Source organism: Folsomia candida, unplaced genomic scaffold (assembly GCF_002217175.1).
Source record: "Folsomia candida strain VU population unplaced genomic scaffold, ASM221717v1 Fcan01_Sc004, whole genome shotgun sequence".
Lineage (NCBI taxonomy): Eukaryota > Metazoa > Arthropoda > Collembola > Entomobryomorpha > Isotomidae > Folsomia > Folsomia candida.
The window spans coordinates 9,696,695-9,716,353 of record NW_019091196.1 but is presented as its reverse complement, the minus strand read 5'-3'; the positions used below and the strand labels follow the sequence as shown (position 1 = coordinate 9,716,353).

Below are 19,659 nucleotides of genomic sequence, written 5' to 3'. Positions count from 1 at the left end.
TCATTAGATTTGGGTGCACTAATTTGGGTTCGGATTTACTTATTTCCCGGTATAGAGAAGAATTTCGAGAGGATCGGTTAAAAATAAACCAGGGATTTACATAAATCTGTATCTTTTCTTAAACCTGTGCAATACGTACGTACGTACATACCTCACATTACACACACGTGCTTACAAATTCAAGCAGGTAGGTCATGTCAATTTCAAAACTACGATATGTGACACTTGCGCAGATTCTTTAATATATTCACGTGGTGTGCATATCAGCTACCCTCAAGATACACGGAACATATCGATGTCAATGTCAAATGACTCACTCGATGAAGATTGGTATCAGTTGAACAGAGTGAAATATGTGTCAGAAGAAGAAACACAGTTACACTACGTGTAATTTTACACTTTTCGTCTCAATTTTCTCCATAAAATTATCAATTTGCCTCAAATTACAGATTTCTACATCCACCAGTGTCCATAAAATAGTAGCGGTTCGACGTACTTGCTTCTTTCGTAGATCGTGATGACTGGTGAGATGATCTGTTGAACTTCAAATGTCAAATGCTAATTTTTCTTTGGTAAATGTGACTTGCAAATTTTTCACTCGAAGTTTGGTTGTGTGGGACCATTAATTTTTGCCAATTGATATCGAATGCATCATCTCAATATACAGTATCCAGGCAGTTTTTGGACGTTCCTCAGTCCTAGTTTTGACACCGACCATTAGTTTTGTCCAGACCAGACGGTATGTGACAGCTCTCGCTCTCTGAAACTCTGAAACTCTTAACACAGGGGGCTACGTTCTCGTAAATGTAAAGGTTTAAAAAACCAGACGGTTGTGAAACAAATTTAAATAAAATAACAAAAAACCACTAAAGGCCATATGCATCCATTTACAAAGCGGGTGTATCAGTTTATTTAGAAAAGAACCGTGAGAGATCAAGTGACAGTGGTGGTTGTGGTGATTTTGTAGATATCTTTCTTCAATAATTTATGCCATGTTTCTCCATTATGCCGAAAATACTACGTGTGCAAGTCGACTTGTCAACTAGAATGTTTAAAATAGTGTCAAATGTTTATTGACAATATTATGTGATGGCTGGACCCAGAATTATACTATGAAACGTGTATGTTTGTATGGTTTGCGTTTCTATCCATCCTGCTAAATATGTACGAATGTATGTATTATACATAGATAAATTAAATGTAGATAGACCTGTTGTGTGGAGAATGTTGGTGCTAATCTATGGACGACTGGAATTTAGGACAGAGTTTTACATACATACATACTTTTCGGCAAGCCTCGAATATCATTATGTGTCAAATTTCATGCATTTATGCACTTCTTCGAAATCGTCATTCTGACTGAATTGTCACCTTTTTCATTAATTTAATGGTCTCTTGATTGAAGTTTGTTCAGTTTGTCAGGTACACTCGTACCATAAGCTCAGTGAAACAGATAAATTAGTGTTAAAATTTGTGAGTGTAACTCCGTACAGTAAATCGAGTTCTTTTCGAGTGACGTATTGAAATTTCTGGAAATAGATAAGGTAAAATTTAAATTTTGATTTGAAAAATCCATATAAAGTTCAAATTCAAGGTTAGATCAAGCTAGATGACTCTACTTTCTTTTGTCGCGTACATACATTAAATATTGTGTAATACAGCAGAAAATTTCTGCCAGAAATAGAAATGCATGACATAAACTTTTGAAAAGTAAAACTGAAACGTTTCCTGAACCGAACAGAAGTAAAAAAAAAGGCTCGAAAGTGCTGGACTTTTCTTCTATTTTTAGCGCACTGGAAGTGAGTGAAGTGGGCATGGATAAACAATCGTGAATAACTCGCTATCATATGACACAGGACAGCAGCCATAACCATGTACATAAATAGCAGAAAATGTAGCAGTGACATTTACCAGACCATCCGAGAGACATCATCATCATCATAATAAAAAATTCTCTTCTTCCTTCCTGGTTTCGTAGTGGCAGTGGAAAAAGAGTGGTCCATTTGCTCTAATGGATACTTTCTCTTCGGGAAATTGACAAACCAATCTCCCAAATGGGACGGATTTTCCATAAAATTTTTAAAATGCATTTGTCCCGTTGTAACAGAATATTGTTATCAAAATGATGCATTTGCATCCCAAAATATAGCCATGCAGAGGTTTTTGTACTTTGCTTTATCACTCCAGCATATTTTTTTAAGAAAATTATTATTTTGTTTGGAAACGACGCGTCGAAACTTGTGCATATTTTATTTTAACCTTCTGCTTACTTAGGATTCTTCCTCATCTATTTATTTCTCTTCTCAATAAATATCCTGAAATTGATTGGCCATAAAATTGCGTCTTTTTCTCCGTCTTCTTCTTCTTCGGCTGTCCCTCCAAGTGGATCGAGGCTCTCGAAAAGTTGTTGTATCCTCTGGTTGTAAACCACTTTTAACACATTTACTTTGGCACATGCTGTGATTCAGGATGTTAGTTGTTCAATGTTGAATTTGCATTAAAATTTAAATGCGACGAGGTTGCAGCTAAAAATCCCCGTGAAGTGAGCTGTAGGTGGTTAATGTTCGGCTACCTTTTCTTCCTTCAAAATGTGCTTAAAAGTGGTCATTTCCAAGCGTCCTGTCCATCAACACGGAGTGATTTAAGACCCTTAAATTTTGTTAGTGTCAATTCAAAAAATGTTAAATTTTTTCCTCAATATATTTTCTCCGAGGATGAGCCAACCCGTGTTTTTAAATGAGATTTCCTTGATATTCACATTCTTCGTCGTCGTATTTTGCTTATTATTATTGCATGAGGTTATACCACACGACGAGGTTTTACATGCGTACCCACTATAAAGTCGGGTTTTATTACCTGTGAAAGGATATGAAATTCGGAAGTTGATTTTATTTTATGACTCTAATTCTCCCCCACTTTGCTAATGAAGGTGATTAATTTGTTTGCCTTGGTATTACCCACGATGCAAATCTGTACACATTGTGCATGTTGTATATGTCTGAACAGTAATGAAACAACTTCATTAAATTTATTTTTTTTATTTTGCAGCTGTAAAACCACGTTGGTCCACTGCTACCTAAACATGCAGGCTTGACTGGGTGGTCAGATTGGCAGATATTGATACGACACGACCACGACACATTTCTAATATTGGAATCATGGACCTGGTAAGAGCGATTTTTTGAAATATTTTTCTTTTTTCAGCGTGTTTAATGTCACCTCGGAACAGAAATAATATTTACGTATTGGTCATTATTTGGAGACATTTGCCAGAACATGGGTTTGCTTCGTATGTACGAACCACTCGTTGGAGCACTTCACCCGAACATGACTTTTACGTAATGTAATATCAAGCAAGCAAGGGTTGTTGGATCCATTTCGGCGACATGTGTCATGTCATATGCACTCTGTTTTTGTAATGCTCAAAATTTGGGTCTGCTGCTGCTCTGGGTTCTTCTTCGGATTGGATTGGACGGGCGTAGGAGGACGTTTACTAGTTTAATAATGTAAATTGGTAAAATATGTATGCATGTTGTCGAATGTCTCACTTTTCTCTCTGGGCGGAAATTAATCCTGTCCTCAGAGTCGTCGCGTATGTGTGTAGAATATGGAAAATGAGTTAAAGTTAAGTTTTTACAAGTAGAAACAACTCTCTCACTCTCGGCCTGTTCGGCTATTACATTACCACACGGTGACAGATTTATCTTAAGCCGAGCGTCCAAAGCTGTTTTACCTACCGCAGTCTGACATTACCTCAGGTCGTGGTGAGGTGACATTATGCATTATACGTCTTACTCAATGTTGCATGATGAATATGTAAAATAACACACACTGACCGTACATACGAAAGATTGATTGTTTTCCAATAGAAATATTGCAGAAAATCATGAATAATTCATACATGTTCAATTCGAGACATGCAGTCTACAAATTGCTCAGTATTTCGAATCTCTTATTAGATCAGTTTCTAAGAAGAAATGTCGCGTCAACGTGGTGACATTCTTTCAGCATTGCTTACTTTGTCCGAATGTAGCATTTTACATTTTAGATATTTTAAAATTACCCAATTTCCATTTGGAACAACAAGAGGGTAACAGACATTCGTATAATTTTCTCTTGAAATTGACAGCAGATTTGAGAAGTCCACCTTTGAGCACATTTCTCGAGCGTGTTACTTTACAAGACAAGGGTTTGATTTGTTAAATCCAAGTCTCGAATTTAAATATGAATTTGTATTTTGATGAGGAAATTATTGCTCCAACAACCTTTCATCTCTCTCCTGAGATAGTGATGAGCTGGTTGGTTAGTTAGTTCAGTTATAGCCTTCAGCTTTGTCTTGTCTGTCGTCGTTGTCTTCGTCTTCGTGACGAGTGACGTCGTGACCAAAACTTCTCTGAGAAGAAGAGAGCAACATTTTTGTCGCATTTTTTGCAACGTGAAATAACGCCTTCTTCTCCCCATTATTTCTTTCTGTCCTGCCTAAAGGCTTCATTAAATAAATGTCTTGCAAAACTCACAATAGGCAACGTAAAGGTGATGGAAGGTGGGAAGAAGAAGTATTGTTTGGGAAACTATTTTAATTTTCAAGTGTAAAATAAAAATGGTCCAACATGAGACGACCAGCAACAATGAGCAAGCAAGCAAGGGTCACTTTTTCTTGACGACAACGACTCATAATAAAGGGAAATGAGATGACACCTTCGCATTATTTCTGATTACGGGGAAGTCGACTCCCATCTACTTATTAAGGATTTGCTCGTTTTATTGTGCGCGAGCTGATTAAAGTTCTGCTGCTATTGCACCATGTCTTTGTCCTTTGCTACGAAAATTGAAGCAGTTTTTACAACCAAGCAACTCATACCTACCACAAATGTGAAATAATATATTCCCACGTCTATCACTCATCTTTTCGTATGCTCTTTTACTTACTTGGAGAACGAACTCTAAATTTTTATCTGCAACATTTTCCCATTTCGTGGTCAAATCTGGTTGATAACATCACATCCCCCGAGAAGAAGAGAACGGGTCACATTGCAATTTATTTTTTCTCACCACTTGCGATTTGAACTTGTCATGTCGCACGTAATAAATTTCAACGTCGACAATGATACAACATAATTTAGCTCGCTCAGAAGAGTAATGTTTGGCATGGAATGAAAAAATGGTGTGCACAATTTCTAATATTTTTAATACGCAGGTAGGTACATACATACATAAGTCATGGGAAATAGGAAAAGTAAGTGTACAAATTATGTTCGACATAATTGCAAGACTGGACCTAAAATAAGGGAATAAACAAGTAGGATAAGGTATTTATTATGGTTTAATATTGTAAAAAGCAGTAGTAAATACGTATTCTGATGGCCACGTATAAAAGTAAAGTGTCGTTCTTGCATCAGGATAGGAATTTTATTGCTGGAGGATAATCTGAGAGGACGAAGTCTTATTGTGAAACAATAAGTTTATCATCTAATTTCATCACAATTATTATTATCCAAAGTTATGATAAGTGTGGTGATATGGGGTAAGAAATTATAGGCTTTACTCCACATTATCCCAGGGATGGAATGATCATATGTAGCGATCGCGGTCATATAAGACGTTTGAACTCGTCGACTTAATAAAAAAAATACAAAAGTTAATCGCTTCACTTCGTCATCACACGAATATCATTTCATCTTTTCCTTCTTCAACAAATAAGTATAATGGTAGACACAGTAGCGTCAAAATAATATCATGCAGCATTTGAATCGCGGTGTGTGTGTCTGTGCATGATGTGCTACCAAATTGCAGAGAAATTTGCATTTCAAATCTGCACTTGACGAAATAAGACCATCAAACTCAAAGATTTGAGTACACACATACTCACTTGGCAGAGATAAATTGAGAGAGATGTAAATAAGGTGGGATGACCCAAACCACAATTCAATCAGTAGTTAAATTGTCGTTAAACCCTGGTCGATTTTATACTCCGTTCTGAATCTTAAATGTGAAATTGGACTGTTGGGCGACATTAAAATATTGATTTTGTGCTAAATTCGTCCTACTTTCGCCAAAATGAAATTATGGGAAAAGTTTTGTAATAAATTAAATTGTGTTTTATATGCATAATTTGATGATACTTTCTCATGGATTTTGTTATAATAGAGTAGTGATAATTGATACTGATAACAAGATCTTGGTCGCAATTTCCAGAAAATATGTAGGGAATTCAATTGACGAGGAAAGAGTGCGAGTATCTACAAAAAAAGTAAAATGGTGAGACAGAAGACAGAAGGAGCAAGAGACCACCCCGACTTTTCATGTAAACAAAGTGGAGGGACCAAAAATACATCATCTAGAAATTGGAAAACATCATCATTTCATCTTGGTCGTCATATGCTATGGGATATGCGACCCAGAAAAGATCACATCACACAGATGCTCTCGTTTTGCCGGAAAAGCGTAATTTTACAGGAGGCTAAAAGTGATGTAAAGCCATCTTTTCATTAGAAAGTACAAAGTACACTCTGATAAACGACGAGGATGCGATGCGCGAGGTTGACTAATGTTCCAAACCTTCGTTCGGTGTTCTTGGTTAGGTTTATTTTTCGAAGGGAGACAGAGACAGGGGACATTGGCCAAAAATAATAAATACAACACATCACCAAGAGCGTACAGTTCCAAGGCGATGTTCTTCTTTAAACCGTCAACAGTTGACTTCTTTCTCTTCACTCTCTGATCGTCTTGGAGTTAAATTTAACGTGAGACCGTTCATCCATATCTATCTATCCGTGGTCCCAGATTGATTCGGAGAATTCAGCACCCTCGAGGCCCGTGACACATTTCCTCTACTTGTATTGGACATGTGTAACTATTAACTATACCAGTTAAGCAATTTTGTTCGTCTTTTAAACACGCCGAGTCGTCGTCCATATTCATTTCTAGGATTTTTTTACTGCTAAATTACATGAACAGAGATGTCTTTGAAACACAAACAAATGTGACGAGCTTCTTTCACACAGTTGAGATTTTATGTTGTTTTTTACCTCAATTCTAAAAATGTCAGATTTAAGAGTGTCGGATGTTTAGATGAGTTAAATCTATGTTCTGGCCACGTATATATGACTAAGAAAAAGAATGTTGGTTGGTTTTTTAGCGCTTAGATTGCACTGCTTCTTTTTCGGTCTGTGAGTAAAAAGTGTGAACATCGTCACCAACCATGTTCTTTTGACGACGATGTGTTTTGTTGCCTCCTCCTCCTCCTCCGTCTCCCTTCCTGTGAAATTCCTAATAGCTTTGCCAGACCTGAGGAGGAGAAATAATGTCGAATGGATGAAGAAGAAGAAGGCGACGGAGTGCCAAGTCGTTTAGTCTTGTCGGTATTTTCTTAAACATTTATTTATGGAATTTGGGGTTCAAGTGTTGTGGATATGAAATTTACTTTGCTGCTTAAACCTTCTCGTCTCATCATCTTATCATCTTGCTCTGCTTGTCGGGTGACTCCAGAGCCAGATGCAAAATGGCGTCTTTTTAGACATGCATTTTTTAGGAATTGTCATAACCAGATATGTAATCGAAGACAGGGTGGCATTTCTCGAAGAAATGCTAAAAAATTGAGGGAAAACATGGTAGTGTGACACACAGTAAAACCTGATCACTTCAAATGCAGTGAATCACACGAGAGATGATATTTCTAAAAATCTAAACCTTTTTCAGAAATAAAATACATGAGACTTGGTACAAACGGTAAAAAATGATCCATTTAATTTCATCCCTTAAATAAACCCCTCCTTCTCCTATTGAGCACAAAACTGTCTGTGAAAGATGAGTTAAGAGTAGAAAATGACTGGTTTTAAGCTTTTTCCAAATTAAAAGGGCTCCCAATCCTCCTTCATCCATTCAGGCAATATGACTGAAGTTACAGCCAGGTAATGGCTAAACTACCACAATTGAGGATCGTATCCTTTTTAGGGTGGCGAGGGTCCTTATTATTATTATTTCTCCCTCTTTGTCCATGAGGGTCGAGGCTGAGGTTAGTGCAGTACGTACATCCACATATTTAGTTATGAAGGATTGCATGCATGCAGGGTCGCCTTTTACCATCATTTTCTCATCTTCTTCTTCTTTTTCTGTGTCGGTGAGTTCGTCCCCACAGCACATGAAACAACGAAATGAAATGATTGTTAATATGTAATTGGTCCGAGGAGTATGTAGTTTGGGTCCAGGCCATGCCATCCAATACCTGAAATCCATGTAGTCAAACCGGTTTCTTCCTTCTGGATTCCATCCTCTCTGCTTCATGGCTGGGATTTGAAAGTGTATCGAATCTACTCATCCAACCTTTTGTCTCTTCTTCATCTTCCCATTGTACGTACGTATCTGATGCAGTTGGCCAATGCCAATTCCACACACACAGCGAGTAGTATCCATCCAATCCACCCAACCAACAATTTGGTGGTTTGGTTGTGTATCATTGAATAATTGCCGTCATCAGGAGGACCCAGAGAATAAACTATTTACAAGGGCTGAGCATTTATGTATTTGTTGTCTGATTTAATATTTGTGTGAGCGAGCAATGTTGGTATAATGCTTGGGATTTTGAAATCAAAGCGTCCAACGCATTACAGGTATTATCCACGATTATCATTATCGTTATCATTGACGATCATTTCCAAACTAATCGTGGCCTGGGTATGACTAACTAATACAAATTATACCATACTCAACACCATCTTAAAAAATATTCAGGCTGAAAACCGGTCACTGCTATGATATGAATGTGGCATATTCTCATTTACGTATGCATTAATTCACTTTTCGGGGATTTTTTTTTCCTCTGGAGCGTTTAATTTACAACTGGTCAGTCATTCATCGTTGTATAATCGTCATTTATTTGCCGAACAAGGAGCTGGTGTGGTTTTTGGGAAATTGTCTTTCGAGAATTGGCATGTTTGTAACTCGAAAGAGCGAGACGAGTTTGTCGCCTTGTTAATAAAGTTCCTTGAGGAATACCTTAATTATAATGATAATGAGCTGTCCATGATGATCCAACTGGTGCAATCAAATACAAGATGGATACATAATATGTTGTTTTCTTTGGGATTATTTGGTTGGTCAGGCAGCCTGTCCAAATGTTACATAAAAGCGAACTGGGTTGGACTTGCTTGACTTTGTTTTCTACCAGAATTCAGAGGGACAACCCAATAATTATCATTATCACTGGATGTGATCATCATCCCAACACAACTTCCACCTCCCAAAATGTCCACCTGACTAAAGTAGCCGTACCTACTACATAGTCATCAATTGTGGTATTTCTTTGATCGTCTTCTTCTCCCATATATTTTTCATCCTTGTCCTGTCTGTCATGTCTATAAAATGACGATGACATGGATGGTTGGTAGTAGGCATTTTTTATCATTATTTTACATTACCACACAGTATCTACCACCGCACCACCCGTGTGTCCCTCCTAAGCCAAATAATAACTGAACACAATAAAATGCTCGTCATTGTTTCTTTATATGATTTTCATATCTGATGAAGAATCACAAGATGGGAACAGCAAGGAGAAGAATGTAATGTTCTTTATTCTTATGTACTTTCTGGTCTGGACAGGGTTCAAGATCAAGTCAAACTGAATTCAGCTTTCAAGCATCCTTGTGTTTATCGTTTGCTTAACGTTAAAATGCTAATGTCATAGCTCGAGATACGTATCATTGTCTCTCTCCTCCAGCCATCAGCATTGTCTTTTTGTTGCACTGACTGAGATGACGAGTGCATTAAAAGATGTCGTATTATTATTATTTTCAATGCTATATTTACTACTATGCTGTCATTTGGAGGCCAGAGAGGAGGACATTTTGTCGTAAAAAAGCCTGTGACACTCCACTCAGATAAAAGGTAGACAAAAAACCGGGTCCAATCACAGGTTGGATTTTAGTCGTCGCCGTCGTCGCAGGATTTGCCTCAAGACATGGACATATTTCATGAGAGGGTGCTTTTTTCCTCCTCTTCGTCCATCATGACATGACACGACCATGACATCGACATGGATTCTAAAAGCTTATTATCTTTGATCGCTTGATTTGATGATGGCCGTCATCTCACTTGCATAAATTATTATCCAGTCTTTGACCATTTATATTTCCACTCGACTTTTTTTATTTCCAGTCGCTTTGTTACATAGGTGCCCTACTACTACATCATAAATTGAGTTTGGTTGGGGTTGACTTTGTGGCTTTGTAAGTCGACCAAATTGGATTTCAGACGAGACACAAGTAGTGAGTGAGAGACTGGACAAAATATTTCCCAATTTAGTTTCACCCCGTAAAAAAACTGATGGTCTCAAAATAGTAAATCAGGCAACGGGGCGGAGTAGTTGGAGCTCATTTCTTATGCATAAGATATTATTCCTCCTTCGGTGGTGCTGGGGATATTTTATGCCGTGTTAACTTTTCCTTGGGAATGTATATCTCTGATCTGGTGATGGGTGCACAGGATTTTTTTCAGGTCTTCTTCTTCTTGCGATGCGATTATGGTCGTGATGATATGATTGTGGTTTTGTGGGGCGTAGAGAATATTATTCTTATGACATTTGGAAGATATTCACGCGTGGCTGTGGGGCATCGTTAACAACAATATTTTTATTCTGACTGTGATTTACTCGCAATATGCTGGACATTATCGGGGATGGGATCATGGGACAATTTTACTATTTTATTATTTTATTTTACTCTTGGAGGCTGGACTTTAATTTAATTTTTCAGAGAATGTAAGTAGTACGGATAAAAATGCCAAGACTGACTGACAACAATCAAAATTGATTCCTTTGATTCGTACGTCAGGATTACTTCCATATTTGCAAATGGTCATCTTCCTCCCTGTCAGTTAAATCACTGATTTAAAATCACGTTACGCTTGGTACCATAATGAGACAGGACAAGATAGCAACACGTAATGAACGAGTCAAGTCTCTCTGGATGGATTATTATTGTAATTCATGTCGTCTTCTTCTGGCCGGTTAACTAATCATGACCAAAATAATATCAACTACTCCAAACAAGTTTATTCATTAAGAATAAAAACATTTTTGAAACAAAGAAGTCAATGAATCACGTAATGTGCATCTCTAAATCGGGGACGACGGGAGCAGGAGAGAGATTCTTGTCAAGTTTAAAACTTGTGTCCGTCCCTTCTCGTAAAAAAAGGGTGGCCATTGTCCTCGTAAGCTGGCTCATTTTCGATCGTATGTAGCTTCCATTTTAATCTAATCGAGTTACTATGAAATGTCGTAGATTAATAAGGCATGTACCTAGACAAAAAAGCATGCATGGCCATGTTATACGCAGCATTAAATTCTTACGAATCTGGGCTGGTTTGTGAGGAGGTCTTCTAGAGTGGACAGTATGTGAAATGGCGATATAATGCTAAGAATGAGATTGAACTTTCCATATTTGGAGGTGACATGACATTTGTATGGCGTTCTTCATTGCTTGCTTTATGTAGTTTGCATATGTGTAGTAGTCGTAGTTAGTTGCCGTGTGGTTTTGTAACAATATTTATTCCGCCCATTTGATCAAGTTTATATAAAACTTTTTTTTTACTCGGAAGAAGAGATCATGTCCTTAATTCTCGTCCCTTTTGTTCCTTCGCTGCCAATCCAATTATTAATTTGACTGATTGGATAATGTATAATTAACAGGGAAAAAATAAAAGTTCACTTTCACCCACTTTTCACGTCACACAAATTATTCACAATCAAACGTTTAATCATAAAAAAAGCGACACAATATCAGCAACTTGGCGTACCTAAAAAAACCCATGTTGTACACTTCTCAAACAATTATTTTCATCCCTCTTCGTTCCACCATCATCATTATTATTATTTTTCCAGGTTTTTTTTCACGGGGAGGGCAACCTTCTTAAAAAATTCCAAAGACTTGGACTTTTTGACTCTGCCCCCACGCCCATTACAGATTTAGTGGTTTGGAGTGGAAATGAATTGTAATTAGGTGACATCCGCCTAACCGTTTCGTTTACTCAGATCCTGGAGTTTGGACAGGTTGATAATTTGTTTATGGCTGGCAGGCTATAAGTTAAAGAGGGTGAGTAAATACCATGCTCATCAACACATCCAGACAAAAAAATGGTTATTGAAAGGTTAAAAATCAGTTACATAATTTCCTCACATTGTACGATTAAATCCCTTCAAACGAAGACGGTCGGAGCGCAAACATACATAAATTCATCATCGAATTGGAATCTCATATTCTTTAATAAGGTGTTCATTTCGGACCAAGTACAAACATACGCGATGTTCTCTTGCATACGTTAAAGTACAGATACAGATACTTATTATTGCTAGATGCGATTGCATACGGCATGAAAATCTCGAGCTCTCCAATAATATGCATGATATGATGAAGTAATATTGCAAGTAGGAGCCAAGTCGTGAGTGCCGAAGGGATGTTTTCGACTTTGTTTTGTGGACCACGCCTGCCCCAACTCACACGAGAATTTTCCTTGCGTTAAGTAGGATGACTAGACGAGAGGAAGGGAAAGAAAGGGATCCGATCATCATCAATATCACCATCACTTTTATACACATGAAAATAATAACGTTACACAATCCAGGTAGTATTTATGGACGAGAAGATGAGGATGATGACGACGAGGACGACGATGGTTGCATTTCATGAGCCGTTTATTTCAAAATTGAATAAAATTTCGAGATTTTGTCGTGCCTTGAGCTTACCTTTTTTGGGGCTGAAGGAAAGTATAAGTAAACTGAAGTCACGCTACAAACCCAGTTCGGAAAGAATTAAGTTTATACTACGTAAAAGCAGCTTTTATCCGCACCAAACCATGCACATAAGTAAGTAACCACCTCTTTGTACATACAATATATGTATTCCTTACATTTATGTATTGTGGGTCGAGTTAAGAAATGCCATGCTGAGGAAGGAAAATTGACGATTGGATTTTTGGAACATGTCTTGCATGTCAACTATCACCGTCTATCACGACAACCAATAGACCCTCATTATCCAACCAAAAGCTGTGGCCCATCACGTCACGAAGTTGTTGCAAAGAATAAAATTTCTTCTGGGAACAAGCTGCTGCTGCTGCTGCTCTTAAAAAAGTCTTCTTCTTGCCCAACAGAACCTTCTGGTTGGTGGGTTAAAAGTTTGTTAGGAAAGAGGTTTGATTACTATAAAACCATTCAATTCTCGAGTCCAGAGACAAAGACAAGTCGCTCTTTTCTGGACTGGAGTCAAAGTCAAGTCAACCCTTCAACTTCCTTTTCTCTTGTTGGTTCGACTTCGACTTCCCAATTTATTCAGAGCATGTCATCATCATCATGGAACGGAATAATGGCATGACAGCAAAAGCCATGGTTGGTTTGGTGGTGTGGTGGATTCAACTAATAATGCAGACCAATGATAATAGTGGCAGATAATCAGAAAGAAATGAAATGATGAGGATTGAGGAGTCGTCCTCTTGTCTTTGAGCGTTTCTCGTCCGATGGTGGTGTGATAAGCCCACTAACTATCGGACAATAACATACGCATAAGAAGAAGAGGCCAGATGTACAAAGTAGATTCTTCTCTTCTTCGGTGTGTCTCTTTTTTTTGCTGACTTTCTACTTTTTATTAACAAACTTGGACGACGACTACAAAGTACAAAAGCCATGTCCTGTCACTTTTTGGACTTTATGTAACTGCGAAAGGTCCAACGTAAATTTGTTGGTTTTTGCTTCCATGTGTCTTGCTGTGCATTTTATTACGTGATTATTAGCCTTCGTAGGGTTAGTTCTGGACCCCAAGTTGAAACAGAGTTCCTTTTTCACTCGTGCATATTAAGCATACACGATTATGATTCATATGTACATAAATAACAGCATTTTGCTCATCTGGGTTTACATTTTCCTCATGAAACACAAGTAAGAATGGCACGAGAGAAATTTTTCAGTGTTAATTATGCATTTGGCATGAATGAAGGCCGGTCATCTCCGCCCCGGTGGTAATTATCGGGCATAAAGTAAATGGATAGAGTTGATATCCACACCTGAACCACACACACACAACCATAAATAAATTTATATAAGCAAATACTCCGTACGTATGCATGGCTGAAATGGGTCACGTAAAGCATTTTGTAAACATTTGTTTCCGCAATTTTTCTGACAAGTAATCGAAATTAAATCGATACTTCAATCTAATAAGAAATGCAATTTCTATTAAAAGGAAAATTGTGAAAATCTTGGAAATATTGAAATTATTTACAACATAAAAAGACCTTTCCAGAGGTTTTTTCTCATTTTTTGGACTTTGGTTCCTTTCACAGTCACGACAAAAACGAATGAAGCGTGACCCTAACATGTTTGGCAAACACGACAAACGCTGCTTGACTTTCTGGTGACCCACCCCTTTTTCTGGTGCCTTTGACGTTTGTCAACCACCAACCAACCATTTAACCCGGTAAAACAGCCCTTGTCACTTTTGAGCATGCATTTATCGCGTTTAAATTGGAGGGTTGGTCCCAAACGGGAAAAATGTCGGGTTGGTCGGATACGTATTCTCCAGTGCTCACAGGCGGAATCAATTGCTTATCTGTGACTTGGATATAAACGCAAACCGTCAATTAGGTCAGCCAAGAAAAGTCACACGAGACTTTGGGATTTTCGTACCCAAACCAAACGGCACCGATAATAATACATTACTTCCTCCTTGAAATGTCACGTGCACCAATGGATTCACATAGTTTGACTCACAATTCTTGGCAAAATCATGTAATTATCCGTGTCAAGTGAAAAATCAACTCGTGACAAGCATCTTGGTGGAATGTCTCGCCAATTGTGTTTCCATTTACCTTAAACAATTCACAATTTTAAGCAGAGAGAGCATTATAACTCGCTTTTTTCCACATGCCATGTAGTTTAAAAGTCATCTTTATTCAAAGTCACACGCTGAATACTCTTCCACACTGCTTTCCTACATGTCTCGCTTGTTGTATACATATTCAGCCTGCAAAACAATATGAACCTTGCCTTGTGACTGAAAATAAAATTATGTTAATTTCAGTTGACGAGATGCAGAACAATCCTCGTCACATCACATAACCACCTCCTGACACCTGATACTCAAACAGTGTATATTTAATACTTGTTGGTTGGCTTGGCATTAGTGCCGTGCTGTGTGAAATGGATCATGAATTATTATTATAAATACATTCTGCGAAGTAGTAGAGAGACAAACATTATTCCACGAGTTAAATAACCCGTCCATCTATCCATCCATCGCTCTATCCTCCATTTTAAACTTAAACAACAAGTGCTAACAAAAGACATAAAATGTTTAACACTTTGACTCCTTTGAACAATGAGTCTCTCACTTGACAAGTCAATGCAACCCAGGAAAGGCAAGGTGTTAAAAAAGTGAGGGTGGGTGACAACCGATCTCTTTTTTCCTACTTCTTCTTCTTACGACTCAAAGAAGAGAACGAGGAAACGCAATAATAATTTTACATTTACAAAGACCAACCACCAAACCACATGCGTGCAAGTACAGCGATGATGCAATATGATATCCAGCTTGGAATGAGTGGCGTTTTTGACACTCGACTTATTTGACGCAACAATTTTTTGGGAGGCGTTTTTCCAATGAAGCTTTACTTGGTGGCCTACAATTGTGTTTATGAATTGAATGGACACCATTAAAAACCAACCTTCAGCATGTGCTGTTGATTGGTTAAACGTGTGGCTTTTTAACTTATGTCCGAGATTTCTTTGACACTGGAGACTTTGGCGTCGTGTTATTCTGGGGGTGGTACTCGTTTGGATTAGGTTACGGGGCACGGTTCATTTGTTCACGAGGGAAAAGTCAAGTCAAACTAATTTTTTCGAGGTAGGTACATATGCATCTCGTCTTGTTAGTCGGGTTGAATGTCCGTGATGCCAAAAGTGTCATAAGAAAAATTGACGTGTCATTTGTTCAGAAATTAGAGCACCAAACTAATAATCCTTGTTAAGAAAGAGGTACATACTAGATTTTCTACAAAATTCTGCTTCACCAAATTCAATTGGAACCACGAACCCACCGGGCGTGGTATTTACTTTCACCAGTTTTAGTTGACAGACAGAAGAGCAATTGATTCCGCCACTCTGAACGTAATTGTGTGTGACACCAACACTTTTTACTCCAAACCAATTTCATTCTGTGATCCGTATCCATTCCAGCACCGCAAATAGTACGTAACAAACAGTGATCCCACACCTCCTTTCCCTCTTTTTTTCCTTCAACATATAAAGTTTCCCCTCCGTCAGTGTCTGTCTGTCCTGTTTCCCACTTGATAAGTCGGAGTGCATGTATGTACTCATCCTCTCTCCGAACTAATGATACTTAACCCTGCAGCAGCCCCCGCGCTTTATCTGTGATCTCCTCCAGTACTGTATTACATGCTTTCTTCCACTACTATTTACTACTACACACATTCAATTCAATCAATAAAATAAGTAAACTCTCTTGAAATCGGATTCCTCCATCTCCCTCTCTAAACATCACCCAACAACGTTTGCCTCCTGCCACAAACAACTTAGCAAATGGGGAGTGATTTGCTTTCTCCCCTGACAGAGAGAGAGAGAGAAAAGCAACAAAGACAAGCTACTTACAAGACAAAAGTTGTGGTTTTCCTGTTCTTTTTTTTTTTACTTACTCCTTTAAATTGAACTCCGGCTTCATTGAAATTACAGTACACGCGACTTGTGAGGTTTTTTATCATTGTTCAATTGGTAAGTAATTGGTTGAAAAAATGGCAAAAGTTTACATTTGCAATTGTTCGATGAGCCAGTAACTCTTGAAATATTTGGTAAAAGGCTCCACTGCTAATAATATGACGAGGACGAAGACTGGCTACGAAAATTGATTAAACACTTTACTTTTCGTCTCTCTGAGAGTCTCAAGTAGAGAAATGAAGTCAAGCCAAACATTCTCCACGTAGCCAGTCAGTGAGTCGTCATAAAGAGATTAGGGAGGCTCAAGTCATGAATTAAAAACTGGGGAGTGAATTAAACTCTGGTGCTCGGCCCGTAAATAAGAGTTCATCCGCTGGGGAATTCGGAATGAGACGCCTTTCACTTACTTTCACAGAGACAATTCCCTCCCAGAGTTTAATCAACACCACTCTTCAAAACTCTGGCTGAGCTCCTGGAGGAAATTCATTGTCGAGCTGCTTTTATTCCTCACTTTTGCCCGGTTTTCGCTTGATTGTCGACCAAGTGGTCGTTCGTATCAGGAGGAAAAGAGAAGAAAATGTATTTATTTCTTTGATACTGCAGCAAGACATTCAAGTTTTGTTTTAGATTGGGTTGAAATTGCTTCTACTTACTTTTTAGATTTCATCGCTCTGCTGAACAGTGAAAGAAGGAACCTTTCGGATTGGAATTTATCCGCATGGAAAAATGATTACACTTTGTTTCCTGGCTTGAGTTTACCTATTTGCTTGCTACTTTTTTTTTTACTCGTGAGTGAAGGATGTATGTATGTAGACTTTGGATTTTATTGTAAATTAGGTTGTTACTTGGGTTAAGTGATTTATTCTTTGGGAGTATATTCAATATTTTTATCCGATTACGTATATAGCTCGATACTTTTTTAAAAATTCGGATAAACCTTCAACAAATGAAATTAAGTGACAATTAAACTGATTCCCCTTTACACTTTCACACCAACCTAAAGTATTCTGTGTCACTTTGTTTGTGAGGAAATTAAACCAGTGAAAGTTTCAAACACATGCATGAAACGAAGCAGAGTGGGATTCCGAGTTGAAATTGTCTTGTTTTGTTAATGTCAGTGGGGAGGTAATTGCCTCGGAGCCAAGAGGACTGACTCTCATTAAATATTTAAACTGTGCAATTTGTCCTCTCTGCTTTTCTCTGGTGCATAATCTACAAGAGAATGGTGATGTTGTGTATTTTAACGTGTCGGTTGCCACACTTAGAATGACGTAGGTTTATTCTGGGATGTGGGCTTGGAGGGTGATCCAGCCAAATAATTTTGATTAAGGCCTCAGTTGAAACAATTAATTAATGAAACAGAGTTGACAATAGACTTTCAGGCGAGAATAAAAGTGAGACGAAAGCATGAATCACATTTTAAACCGTGTAAACTCAATTACACGACACCACAGGTTGTATTCTCGTCGTGTCACTGTGTTAAAAGCTGAAAATGAAGGTACAGATTGTGTAATTCTAGCCTTATTTTTTGCCTACATAAGAAAATCGTTGTTCCACATTTTAATTCATTTTGGGAAATATTCCTTAAAAATCATACATTTCCGAATTAGATAATAAATAATTTGAAAAAGGTTTTCACAATTTTCTCTCAACCCAATAATAATACTATGTAGGTACATAAACGTATTATGTAAATCAACTCAAACTTCCTCTCCTTTTGCAATTTCTTGTGTGTCTTCTCACTCACTCAGAAATGGAAAAGCCTTGCAGGCATACGTTCGTTTTCGGAAGTCAGACAAATCTTGCTCTGTCTTTGGACCAAGTTTGTTAAAGAATTTGAAAGTGGAAAATAGTTTTTGATTATATTCTCATGCCTTATTATTACGTAACAATATCTGATGGTTCATTGTGTGCGGAGGAGTTTAGTTGGTAGTCGTCCTCATCGTCGTCGAGTTGGTTATTAATTTCCTGCCTGAAGAAGACGAGAGTAGAACTGAAATGGGACGATGACGGAAGGAAAGGAATATTATTTCATTAAGCAAGGCTGAGTTTTTAGTTGGATCGTAGACAAATGAGACGATGAGATTTTAGTCAGATTCCATATTCATCTCCCTCCCGTGGAAATCCTTCACAGCAAAATCAAGCCTTTGCATGAAGGCAGTCAGTGTTAATTACAATTCCACGGAGACGAGCCCCCAGATTGGAACTCTTCATCCAAACCACTACGGCCAGCTCCTACTTGTGTGTATATTGCTCTAATAATAATTCCATGTATTCCGTCCGTCGCCCGTCGTCGTCAGGATGAAGTGATGAGAGTCGACGAGCCATCAAATCTCAAATAATTTTGAAGGGGGGATCACTATACTGTTTTTACTCTCATACATATTGACAACCGGAGTTTTGATATGATGGTGTAAATTTTGGAAATTTATACGTAGGAACTTTTCTCCCAGTAAAATACTTGAAATGTGGACTATAATGACTCTTCTGGCTAGGGTACGTAATGAGTGAAATGTTTGAATGGGCAAATACTACAGGTTCCTTCTGATATGAATTTTGGAGAGCTCAAAATTCATACAAAATTGGAAATGTTGGAAAATAAAACTTGACCGGTTTGGTTACTTTCTACGTCGATTACATCATTAGACTGATTTTTATAATAAATTAAGTTATTTAGATGATTAAATAAAAAGTGAGTTTTTCAGTTTCATCCAGAACCGTGATGCCCAGCTAAGAATATCACCGCCTCGTTAATTTTCCCTGCCTTCATTAGCACGGTTCTGGAAGCTCAATCTTCACGGCTCAAAATGGTGCTGAGGTTTGCAATGTCGATGATGATGTCAGGGTTTCATCTGCATATCGATTTTTGACAAAGACAATAGAATCGAGGAGCAAACCCACCATCACCCTTCGTGCCTATATTAAAGTACTATCATTCACTT

The 19,659-nt window shown here is 37.9% G+C and overlaps 1 protein-coding gene across 3 annotated transcripts in view; it reads left to right on the top strand.

Annotated features, from left to right (window-relative positions):
- LOC110849110 (zinc finger protein basonuclin-2) overlaps positions 1–19,659 on the top strand; it is a 74,301-nt gene that overhangs the window by 12,297 nt on the left and 42,345 nt on the right. For all 3 annotated transcript variants that reach the window (XM_035851025.1, XM_022096486.2, XM_035851026.1), the window contains exon 2: positions 3,049–3,167. In XM_035851025.1, coding sequence (XP_035706918.1) covers positions 3,159–3,167 — 9 coding nt within the window. In that variant the 5' untranslated portion in view covers positions 3,049–3,158. The remainder of the gene's footprint in view (positions 1–3,048; positions 3,168–19,659) is intronic.